At 40.5% G+C, this 13,131-nt stretch overlaps 1 protein-coding gene across 2 annotated transcripts in view; it reads right to left on the minus strand.

Annotated features, from left to right (window-relative positions):
* Positions 1–13,131, minus strand: part of TNPO1 (transportin 1) — a 78,300-nt gene that overhangs the window by 36,919 nt on the left and 28,250 nt on the right. For both annotated transcript variants that reach the window (XR_009963550.1, XM_062612470.1), the window contains exon 5: positions 3,375–3,524. Coding sequence is in view for 1 of the 2 variants with exons in the window: in XM_062612470.1 (XP_062468454.1) it covers positions 3,375–3,524 (150 nt within the window). In the remaining variant the exon portion in view is untranslated. The remainder of the gene's footprint in view (positions 1–3,374; positions 3,525–13,131) is intronic.

Here is a 13,131-nt window from a genome sequence, read left to right on the forward strand (position 1 = left end):
ATTAAACTGAACTTCACAAGAACAAAATAAATGCATTTTCTTGCCCCGTAGTCAAACTACTTAAATTGCAAAAATATCTCCCCAACTGAAATCTGGCAGATTTGTTTGAAAAATGAATTCCTGGAACTCTTTTGTACTGACATGTGACACAAGCTGTAAGACTCAAAGGAGCAGGTAGTTTTGGGAAAGAGCTGAAGATTTTTTCAAAGTCCTAGAGGTGGTTTCAGAGGATGACAAATGGTCTGGATATACTTGTAATAATATGTGAGCTTTCACAGCTGAAGGGAAGACTATCTGAAAACTACTTTAAATGTTCTTCCAAAAGGCAATATGACAGCAACATGATAACCTGGGAGAAAATACTTCCAGATGAATAGGCAAGAAGCAACTTGAGGCCACTGCCCTTTGCAGAAGAGATATATGCAGTCCAGATCATATACGTGTGGGACTTGGCTCTGCCATCTTTTGTGATGTCTCAGATAATCTTAAGTTTCACCTTCTGTTCAAAACGGCCAACCAAAAAAGGACGACCGTGGTCGCACAGACCGTGTATTAGGGGCTAAGCACACCTCAATGTCAGCCACGAATGCCCCCTTTCCCCCTGCCTCATTCTCCTCCTGCTCCTGTTCCCGTGCCACAGACACTGATTGGCCGTGGCCAGCACCCACTGCAGGTACCCGGCAAGCAGCAGCAGGGTCAGGGATGTGAAGGTCCCGGCCACGCCCAGCAACACTGACATCACCGAGAAAGTGACTGGCATAAGATGGCTCATGAGGAATGAATCAGCGAAGCTGCAACTATAAAAGTGTCACTGAAGAAACCGTGTGTGCACCCACCGCCGACTGCTGAGGACTGTCAACAGATCCACGGGATGCTGCGGGATCCAGGTTGTGACTATTTTTAATCGCTTTTTCTCTTCCCCTCTTTCTCTCTTCTTCCCTCTTCTTCTCCATACATTAGATAATTACCCTCAGAGTGTAACTAATAAAACGATACGAGCTTAGGTTACCGTTACCGTGCTTTGTTCGTGCTTTGTCCGAACTCAAGAGATCTCAAATCTATTTATCAGTCAGGATTCTTAGATAGGTGTGCCCTCTATCCACAGGTGCATAAAGCACAACAATAAAACTATAGGCGAGTTCCACGTGGGGCTGACTGCATTGTGTTCAGTGGGGGTTGCTGTCAACGGCCAGAGGCTGGGTGACCATTGAAGCCTTGTGCTAGTAAAGCTGGCAATGTGTCATTGTGAACTTTCTTTACAGGTCTGTGGAGAAGCCATTTAACACTGCACTAGTGTTATTGTAATCATAGAGGCACTTTAGTGAGGACAAAAAAAAAAACAGTATCAGGAACTTAGAGAGGCAACAGCTTTGGCATTTGAAGCTTTGCAAAAGGTTTTAAAAACAATGAGGAAACAGCCACACAAAATTAAGTTTTAAGTGCTTATGTTCATGTTAAAAGGAATCTTCATGGGCTCCTAATGGCCTTCATCATCTTTCAAATGTGAAATTTTTCCCACCCACCTGCAGCTTTATTTGGCCAGCAGAGAACCAATGACACCAGAGATTAGCCTTTGTGGCTTTCTCTGCGAAACTTCAGGCACAGAAACATGGACATCAGAAGAATAATCAAAGTAAAAAAATTATCAATTTGATAGCTTGCAGCTTTTTGACAGGTTTGGGTTAGAGCTGACAGTTAAAACAGGCCCATTCTTCTGACCAACATACTAAGCTGCAGGGTTACAAATCTGAAATCTTTACAAAGGTGGCCTTTGGTTTTTATGAACTTCAAAACAGTATTACAAATCTGTGGATACTTCATTTGACAAATGTAAAATCTAATGAATACAGCAGTTGGGCTAATTGAACAGCAAACATATGAGAGATCAAAACTTCAGAGGGACATCAGAAATTGCTAAAAACATAATTGTCATGACAGCATCTTTTATGCCACTTTCAGTTACATGCAACCTCAGTTTACAGCATCAATCTATAATTAAAAAAGTAGAACATAAAGAGAAAGCAGCTATGCTTCAGCACTTTCATGCCAGTAACAGGACAGTGAGAGGCTGTTTTTTTTGGGGTGGTGTTTTGCATCTGTAGCTCCTCAAGCTGCTCTCTGAACTCCTTTTCTGAAAAGCTGGACTTAACAAAATTCTTCCTCACAGGGCAATCATTAGCTTTCACTTTCCTTCTGCAATAAAGCTTTCCAGACCTGCTACTACTCTTAAACACTCAAACTATTTCCCTGTTTGCTTTTAAGCACAAGCTACACTACACTATAGACTAGAATCCCTAGAAGGTTTTAAGACCAGTTACAGACACTACCTAAAGAGATGCATTTATTTCGTGGTAAGTCTGTGGGTCCTTAACAGATGCAGCTATCTTTTTTGAACTTGAATCTGTATTTCAACATTAGCACATGGAGTTTAAAAACCTGTACTGTATAGCACAGAGAACTTCCACACTGTTACTCATTTGAAGATTAAAATGGGGAAAAGCTAAGTAAGGATACAAAAACATGTACTTACCACTTGGGCTCAAGTCACAGGTCTAAAATAAACTATTGCCATGCTCATTCTCCTCAGCGAGGTGATTTCTGGGATTAATCAGCTTGCTTCCATCTTTGCAAAAGCTCAGGGTGAAAGCAAGTGCTAAATGGTAACTGTTGCACAAGCATACAGTTCATCAGTTGGTAGCCATCTTCAGAGTTCATATGTGTTTGAATAATCCCTGCAAGGATCACTCAAAGCTAAGCAGTAATTGAGGTACTAATCCACAGACATTTTGTACTAGGAGAAATCAAAGAATAAGTGCTTGAAAACAAGCAACCCAAACCATTCTATGATTACTGTACATCACACCTGATCTACTGTTTTCTGACAGAAGATATTTAAAAACTGAAACTTGTTATGTGAATGTTGTGCATCGTATGATGATTCCCTGCAGGGATGTGTGTGTGTGTGCATACGGGGGGGTGCACAGCAAATCAGCCAACAGAAGTGCTTCACTGATGCAAGCAGAGTACCAAAAGAGTCCTGAAGTCAGACCTTTACCTTGTTCCTGGTTTTAGGTATAGAAACTGGGAGCAAGCTCGATTTTCATAGATTCAAATAAAATTATGTTCAGTTACATTTCGAGAGATATTAACTGAATTTCTAAATAATTTCTAAGAGAATAGGAAGTAAAAGAAAGTGTAACTTTTGTACATTCGCACTGAAGATGAATATCAGCATTTAAACATGGTAAATTTGTGACAATTATCAGAAACAAAGAGTTTCAGAAGTTTAATAACTCTTTATGTCACTAGCGCAGCTCTCACTCATATCAGTAACATTTTCAGTATGCAGAAGACAGCAATAAGAGCAAACTTACCTACAGTAGCTCTAATTAAGGGGGAGGAATCACCAATGTTGTTCAGACATTCACTTTTAATGAAATCAGTTACCCCATTGGGAAAGTTGTGAAAATGTGCTTTTACATTATTCTTCAAGATGAGACCACTCAAGGAACGCGTCGGCTCATCTGCAACAGACAATAATTACAGTCAACTATTCAATCATAGGAATAAAGCAGATTTCCACAGCAATACAACAAGAGCAAAGCTTATACAGAGATACGAACGTTCATTTCCTTATCTCACCCTCCAACTGCACCCATCAAGTCACATAGCAAAGCTTTTCAGGTGCAGAGTTCACTATTTCTATTTATTTAAAATTAGAATATCAGTATTACAAAATCTACATTTTATCAGGAAGTTTCATATACAGATATAGGCAAGGAATAGACCTGAAGTCATAGGATCTAGGAGACTCATGAAAGAAATTGGTCAAAGACATTCAGACATTCTGATACTGAAGGAAAGCGATGACAAATCTGTTTTTCACCACAGTAATATATAGAAATGATGTAGGGACAGTAAATCCTCCACCCCGTAGTCCCACAGAAACACAGTATTCACTTTTTCTACAAAATACAGTATTGTAATCCCTTCAGACACCAGCTGTTATATCAATCTATTAATGTAATAATTAGGTGAAGAAAAAGTCTTCAAACCATGTTAGCAGGTGTTATGCAATGTGAACCGTTCAGAATTGACCTGAACTAAGTAAGAATTTAAGCAACAGTTTGAGTTCTCTTCACTGAGCATTTTTTTGCCTGCAAATGTCTCTATATTATTGGGACAGGAGGAGGAGAAGAAAAAGAACAGCCTAGATTTTTCATTTCTACTCTAGCAGACTGGAGTAACTTGGTATTCTGAAATATGCTGAAAATGAGATCTGGATGTTTTACAGTCAAAAGATTAGTTTATAGTATAAGAAAATTTAAACTTACCATTTACAATAACCCTAAGCACAGAAAGCAAAATTTACTTAGCATTTTAGCCATTTGTTTGGTTTCTTTTTTTTTTCTTTTTGGTTGGTTTGTTGGGTTTTTATTTGGGTGGGGGTTTGTTTTTTGTTTTTTTCTGTTGTTGTGGTTGTGGAGTTTGTTTTTTCTTTTTTTTTGTATAAAGCTCTTATTTGGGCAAGAAATAAGGATATTTAAAGTTCTTTTGAGCCAAAAATTAGCTTACACATGGATCTGTCTGAGGCCTTCAAAGGCCTTCAAAACTGTTAACATCCCAACAGAAATAAGGATAAACAAAGTCAGAAATAAAACTTTCAAATATAAAGTATTTTCAAACTAAAGTTACTGGATCACAACACGAAGACTCACAGTACACCCACGATGCTTGACTGATGGAAATTAAAGACACTTTCTATTATGATCTGTGCTAGTTAGAACAGAAGCAGCACTTTTCAGAAGAGGGGGGGTTGTTTGGCTGATTAGAAATTAAAACTATTTTTTTATCAACTGATAAAAACCTATTTTTTTATCAACTGATGGACAGTGGGATTGAGTGCGCCCTCAGCAAGTCTGCCGATGACACCAAGTTGTGTGGTTCAGTTGATGCGCTGGAGGGAAAGAATGCCATCCAGAGGGACCTTGACACACTTGTGAGGTGGGCTGATGCCAACCTCATGAAGTTTAACCATGCCAAGTGCAAGGTCCTACACCTGGGTCGGAGCAATCCCAGGCACAGCTACAGGTTGGGCAGAGAAGAGATTCAGAGCAGCCCTGTGGAGAAGGACTTGGGGGTGTTGGTCGATGAGAAAATGAACATGAGCCGGCAGTGTGTGCTCGCAGCCCAGAAAGCCAACTGTGTCCTGGGCTGCATCAAAAGGAGCGTGACCAGCAGGTTGAAGGAGGTGATCCTGTCCCTCTACTCTGCTCTCGTGAGACCTCACCTGGATTATTGCATGCAGTTCTGGTGTCCTCAACATAAAAAGGACATGGAACTGTTGGAACAAGTCCAGAGAAGGGCCACAGGGATGATCAGGGGACTGGAGCACCTCCCGTATGAAGAAAGGCTGAGAAAGTTGGGGCTGTTCAGCCTGGAGAAGAGAAGGCTGCGTGGAGACCTCATAGCAGCCTTCCAGTACCTGAGGGGGCTTATAGGGATGCTGGGGAGGGACTCTTCATTAGGGACTGTAATGACAGGACAAGGGGTAACAATTTTAAACTTAAACAGGGGAAGTTTAGATTGGATATAAGGAGGAAATTCTTTCCTGTTAGGGTGGTGAGGCACTAGAATGGGCTGCTCAGGGAGGTTGTGAATGCCCCATCCCTGGCAGTGTTCAAGACCAGGTTGGATGAAGCCTTGGGTGAGATGGTTTAGTGTGAGGTGTCCCTGTCCATGGCAGGGGGGTTGGAACTAGATGATCTTAAGGTCCTTTCCAACCCTAACTATTCTATGATTCTATGATTTTGAGTGCCAAAATTGACTGCCATCATACACTTTTTAATCTTGTTTTTATGTTCATACTTTATTCTCCTGAAGAAGTGTTATTTTTCATTGTCTGTTACTATAAGTGTATTGATTTGCAAACAACATGTCCTTTACCTAGAATTCTAATGTTATGAACCAGGAAGCCACCCTATGCATAAGTATTTGAAACAATTCTGTAACTTTAGATATGCTGTATGTTTTAAATTGATGCCTTTAAGGATACAAGATAGAAGGGGAATTAAAGAAACAACTGATAGGCTTCTAAAATATGATTAGTGGAATGTGCATTGGAATATAACACCCTCATTTTACCAGTAAAGAAAGCAGATGGTAAAAGCTATAGGCTACTTCAAGACTTAAGGGCAATAAATAAAATAGTAGAGGACACCCACTCTGTGGTGGCTAATTCATATACTTTATTGACCAAACTAAAACTAAATCAGAAATGGTTTGCTGTCCTGGATTTAGAGGATGTTTTCTCTTGCTTACCATTGGCCAAAGAAAGCCAGAATTTATTTGCTTTTGAATGGGAAAATTCTGACACAGGAAGGAAAACTCAATTAACTTGGACAGTATTACCCCAAGGGTTTAAAAACAGTCCAATGATTTTTGGAAATCAGTTAGCACGGGAATTAGAATGATGGAAGCCACCCACTCAGACAGGGACTCTTACAGTGTGTGGATGACCTATTAATTGTTACAAAACAAAAGAATGTGTCTAGTGGACAGTGGGATTATTAAATTTTCTGGGACTGAATGGTTTTCGGGTATCCAAACAACAGGATCAACTAATACAAACCCGAGTTTCCTACCTAGGATATGAAAGAAGAGGAGGACAGAGAGAACTTGGAATTGCTAGAAAAGAAGCCATTTGTCAAACTCCACGACCGTCAACTGTCAAGGAACTCTGGACATCCCTGGGAATACCCAGATGGTGCAGACTTTGGATCCATGATTATGGTGTTCTGGTAAGACCACTGCATGAACTATGAAAAGGAAATCCTCCCTCTTTAGAATGGACTGATTCAGCAGAGGAGGCTTTTAGAAATTTAAAAACAGAGCTAATGAGAGCTTCAGCTCTGTGACTTCTGGATGTGACTAAACCCTTTTGGCTATATTCCTGTGAAGAACAGGGAATAGCTTTGGGGGTCCTTGCTCAGAAATTAGGACCCTATAAAAGGGCAGTGGCATATTTTTCAAATCAGCTGCATGAAGCGAGCAAAGGATGGCTGGGATGCCTAACGGCTGTGGCGGCAGTTGTCATGAATACTGAAGAGGCTCACAAACTCACACTGGGACAAAAAATCACTGTATCAGTGTCCCATGTTGTATCAGCAGTCCTGGAACAGAATGGAGCCCACCAGTTATATCCTTCACTTTTTTTAAAATACCAGACTACTCTTGTGGAACACGATGACATAGAAATTGTGGTCACTAATGTTGTGTATCCGTTTTGCAGGAAGAAACGGCAGAACCACCAACACATGACTGCTTGGCCACTATAGAGACTGTATATTCAAGCCCACCAGATCTGAAAGAAAAACCTCTGGAACATGTTGACTCTTGGTTTACTGATGGTAGTAGTTTCATGAAAAATGGTGAATGGAAGGCAGGATATGCCGTTACCACCACTTCACAGGTAGCAGAAGCTAAACCTTTACCTGCAAACACCTCTGCCCAAAAGGCAGAAACAATAGCCTTAACGAGAGTCCTGGAATTGGCTAGAGATAAAATAATAAATATTTGGACTGATTCTAAATATGCATTTGGTGTGGTCCATACACATGGTGTCATCTGGAAAGAATGAGAACTTTTGAACACACAAAGGAAATAGATTAAACATGCTACAGAAATTCTACAGCTACTGGAAGCTACCTGAGGAAGTAGCCATTATGTATTGTAAAGGGCATCAACAAGCTGACTCTACTCAGGAAACTGGAAATAACTTGGCCGATTTTGAAACCAAACGAGCAGCTGAATAATCTAAAATCATGTCCTTAATCCCTGATGGCAAACTAACAATTGAGAAATCTCAACCTATATATTCAAAAGAGGATAGAAAGCTAACTGAAGATCTGAAAGGACAGGAAAACAAAGAGGGCTGCGTTCAGATACCTGATGGGCGAATTGTAATTCCCTATAATCAACTCTGGAAGCTAGTTCAGGAGGAACATAATAAAACTCATTGGGGTAGCAACTCTTTCTATAAACATTTAGACAAATGAATTGTAGGAAGGAATCTATACACCATAGTTCAACTAGTGACAAAACAATGTCAGCTCTGTCTTAAGAATAATCTTAAAACTGAAAATAGAAATCAAATAGGGACAACTGGGAGAGGAAGTTACCCAGGACAGCAGTGGCAAATAGGTTTTTCTGAATTACCAAGAAAAGGAGGCTACCAGTATTTGTTGGTGTTAACAGATACTTTTTTAGGGTGGCCAGAAGCATTCCCTTGTAGAATAAATAATGGAAGACAAGTAATTAAAACATTATTAAACGAGGTAATACCTCATTTTGGAGTACCAGCAGCAATTTCTTCTCACATTTTAGTGCAAAATTGTTACAAGAAATTAGCAAAAAAAATTAGAAATTGATTGATCGAACCTACAGGACCCTTACGTATGAAACTGCGTTGGTTACAATCTGGACTTTATGATAATCAGCATACAAGCTTGGGACCAAAATTTATACCTGAAATTAATGCACAGTGTTACTAAAGTTTTTAACTGTAGTGACTGTTGGGTGTGTGCACAGTTGCCTAAATCAGGAGAAAATCTGGACTTTCCATTAATTGGTGTTTCAATTCCCTGCACTATCTCATGGACAAATTTGTGGGTGAACACCAGCAATCTATGTCCAAGCGAAAAGTTAACACTTGAGATAGTTAATCCTAATCCAAGTAGAAAATATTATACCTGTGTACAAAAGTGTATTACACAAGGAACCAGAGTAGATTATGTTTGTTTAAATGCCACAGGTGTAGGTAACTATTCAAATTGCAATCACACTATTAACACAGATGGTATCGTAGTCCAGTGGTGGGCCATTCCTGAAGGGAAAGGATGGTATTGGTTATGTAGAGAAAATCCTTATAAGACTCTACCCCCCAGTTGGAAGGGGGCAAGCACTTTAGGTGCTGTGGTACCCAATCTTACTATTATTGACATATATCTTTCTGGAACCTGGGTTAGAAGTTTTTGTTAAATGGACCAAGCGAGGGTTTAACCCTATTACCGAATGGAACACCACATTTCATAGTTTTGTGAGATGGCTAATTCCATCTTTGGCAGCAAGTGAATTAGAGAAGGCAATTGTAAATATCTCAGCAACCAGACAGGAAACAGAAAGTAAAACTATTGATACAATCTAAGCAGAACAAAAAGAGACAACTAGCCTATCTAAACTGGTATTACAAAACCGAATGGCTCTAGATTTGTTACTGGCTTCACAAGGAGGAGGAGTTTGTTCCATAATCAATGAGAGCTACTGTTCCTATATAGGTCAAAGTGGCAAAACTGAAACGGATCTGGAGGAACCTGGAAACAAACTAAAATATTTCATGAAATGACCAATGATGATCCCTCTTGGGGTTTTGAAGAAATATGGAAAAAGTTAACTTCATGGTTAACTAATCTCCCCTGGTTGAGGCAACTGGTTGCAGGAATATTAATTCTTTCAATACTGATTACTTGTGGTATGATACAATGTTCCTTCTGGTGTTGTAAACGATCTAGGATAAATTATGAAGATTGGAAAAGGAATGAAATCAAGCATCAAGTAGAAACAGGAAACTACTTCAAAAAGACTCTAAATTGTAATGCTGATATATAAAATATTGCAAAAAAATTTATAAAAAGAACAGAAAAAGGGGGATTTGAGATTAGAAGGCACAAAAATCACAAGATAAAATATAAACCTTTGTAAATAAGTAGAATCAGTTTTAGGTAGCATTAAGTTTGATAGCTTTGTAGCAGTAGCAATGGAAAATAACTGAGGTACATGTTTCACAGAAAAAAAATAGTAGAGTGCAGCTACAGAACATAATTAGAACTCTTGTATAGGATAAATCGTTGTAGTTGGCGTAGTTTTAGGTCCTTATGACCTTAGTACAAAAATAAGTGTAAGAAAAACAGGATAGAAAAACAGGATGTGTGGATGGGGAGTACCTGGGACTGTCGAGGATGGGCTGCAGCTAAACTAACTGGTAAGTAGAAGGACAGGGTGATTTCTATGTCTGCAGTGTTACCGAGCCAATTAAGCTGGTATAAATATTATCTACTGCGCGTGCTTCAAAGGCTACCAAAGTGATGAAGACTGTTGGAAGAAGTAAATGACTCTCAGAGACCACCACCACATTTCTGTACGCATGTGGGGAAACTTTCTGGAAAAATGACATAATTCATACGCAGCCGCATGAATATGCATGTACGTACGTAATGAACATGCATGCACAGTGACTATATAAAGATGGCTTGTTTAGCAATACGGGAACACATGTTAGGTGAAGCTACCCCCCATGTCTCCCAGCGCCGCAATAAAGAATACCTGCTTGTCAGCTTCAACTTTGTTGGCGAGTTCCTGGAGATTTCCCCAAATCAAAATACCCACAAACTTCTAAACAATATAAAACCAAAAATCATTTCACTTGCACAGCTCTGCATTTCAAGGGCCAACAACTTTTCTGGGAGAGTGGAGAAGGAGGGAAGAAAGGGTTATTATTTTAAATAAAAATATTAAAGACTGGATGAGTGGACAAACTTCTCAACTACAGAATTTAGCAGTGAGACCAGACAAGTGCTACTCTACTATTACTTGGCAAATCAAATCACATAATTTTTAAACTTTGCTTCAACTTTTGAAGTACCACTAAAGACCATGTGGAAAATGACCTAAAGAAAGAGTTCTTACTTGAACTACTGATCAGTCAGTCTCAGGTTTGCCTGAAGCACTCTCCCAATTAAAAGTAAAATCTCTGCATAAACTCTTACACCAATATAGTTATGTCAAACTCTGAATGCTTTACATAATTATAATCCATTGACAGGTATATACATCTTGGAAGAATCCAGTCCTCCATAAATGATTATTAAGATTCAAAGTTGTACCTGGAGAGCAAGGAAGCAAAAGAAGTTTGACTTTAAAACCCTTACAAGCCACAATAAATCATTGTCAGCAGCCACACTTAAGATCAGAATACACTAGTTACTCCTTTTGTATCAGCCAGAAATATCTTCTTGGGGTGAAAGAAGTCAGAATGCCAACCAAAGGCTGATTAGAATATGGTACATTAACGAGAATTTGTACAAGCTCCAGCATGAAAACATTGAACAGTGCATTAAGGAAAAACATTAATCCTTTAGAATGCCTGGTTACAAATACAAAAGGAACAAGGCAACAGCTTCCATTTAACCAAGCAGAGATACTATTATGTCTCTTCTGTGTCAGAAATAGGCAGATTAGCCACCTGGTTTAGATAAAAATCAAGGTCGCATTAAGGTGAAACTTCAGCAACATTTTTTTTCTTCATAAATAGCAGCATGAAACATCTTAAATCCATTGCTTTAGCCAAGAAAGACTTCTCCTCATAGCAAGTGTTTTTTCCCACAGACCTGCAACAAAGATTCCACAGGACTGATTCATAGTAAAAGTCACATCTCTGACAAATGAAAAAGAATTCATGGAGCAAGAAAAAGATTAAAAACAAACAGCAAAACCAATTATCACCATAGTGAGACGTGACAAGCAGAAATCACAAAGAACTGAAGTGCTAAACAAATAACAATCATTTGAGCTTGTGATGCAGCACAGAATCTGATACTCAGGCATTTAGAAGAAAACCCAGGCATTAAAAAAGAACGCAAAAACAGTGCTCTGCACCACAGCCGGGGAGAATGGTCCTGCTTGGAGCCTCTGGCAGAAAGCTCCAGAGGAGACTCGAGGTCAATCCCTCGGATTTTGGAGTCCGGGATACAGAGGATCCAAGGCCAGCTATACCCCAATTGAAAAGAGATACTGGCAGCCTATGAAGGGGTTTCAGCTGCTTCAGAAGTGACTGGCACTGAAGCACAGCTCCTCCTGACACCCCAGTTGCCTGTGCCGGGCTGGATGTTCAAAGGCAGGGTCTCTCCTACACATCATACAACCGATGATACATGGAGTAACTGGGCTGCACTAATTACACAATGAGCTCAAATAGGAAAACCCAGTCATGCAGGAATTCTAGGAGTCACCATGGATGGGCCAGAGGGCAAAGATTTTGGAATGTCACCAGAGGAGGAGGTGATGCGTGCTGAAGAGGCCCCACCATATAATAAACTGTCAGAAAGTGAAAAGCAGTATGCCTTGTTTACTGATGGGTCCTGCCATATTGTGGGAAAGCATCGGAGATGGAAGGCAGCTGTATGGAGTCCTCAACAAGTTGCACAAACTGCTGAAGGTGAGGGTGAATAGAGTCAGTTTGCTGAGGTGAAAGCCATCCAGCTGGCCCTGGACATTGCTGAACGAGAAAAGTGGCCAGTACTTTATCTCTATACTGACTCATGGATGGTGGCAAACGCCCTGTGGGGGTGGTTGAAGCAATGGAAGCAGAGCAACTGGCAACGCAGAGGTAAACCCGTCTGGGCTGCTGCACTGTGGAAAGATATCGCTGCCTGGCTGCAGAACCTGGGGGTGAAAGTACGCCATGTAGGTGCCCATGTACCCAAGAGTCGGGCCACTGAGGAACACCAGAACAACCAACAAGTGGATAAAGCTGCTAAGATTGAAGAGGCTCAGATGGACTTAGATTGGCAACATAAGGGTGAATTATTTTTGGCCTGGTGGGCCCATGGCTTCAGGCCATCAGGGCAGAGATGTAACATATAGATGGGCCCGTGACCGAGGGGTGGACTTAACAATGGACACTATTGCCCAGGCTATTCATGACTGTGGAACATGTGCTGCAATTAAGGAAGCCAAGTGGTTAAAGCCTCTCTGGTATGGAGGACAATGGCTGAAGTACTAGTATAGGGAGGCCTGGCAAATTGATTGTATCACACTCCCACCAACCCACCAAGGCAAGTGCCATGTCCTTACCAGCAACCACTGGACGGCTGGAAACGTATGCTGTGCCCCACCCCACTGCCCAGAACACTATCCTGGGCCTTGAGAAACAGATTTTGTGGCGACACGGCACCCCAGAGAGAATTGAGTCAGACAATGGGACTCATTTCTGGAACAATCTTATAGACACTTGGGCCAAAGAGCATGGCATTGAGTGGGTATATCACATCCCCTACCACGCACCAGCCTCTGGGA

The sequence above is a fragment of the Pezoporus occidentalis genome, unplaced genomic scaffold, assembly GCF_034315485.1.
Source record: "Pezoporus occidentalis ecotype Australia unplaced genomic scaffold, CSIRO_AGI_Poc_V1 ctg16, whole genome shotgun sequence".
NCBI lineage: Eukaryota > Metazoa > Chordata > Aves > Psittaciformes > Psittacidae > Pezoporus > Pezoporus occidentalis.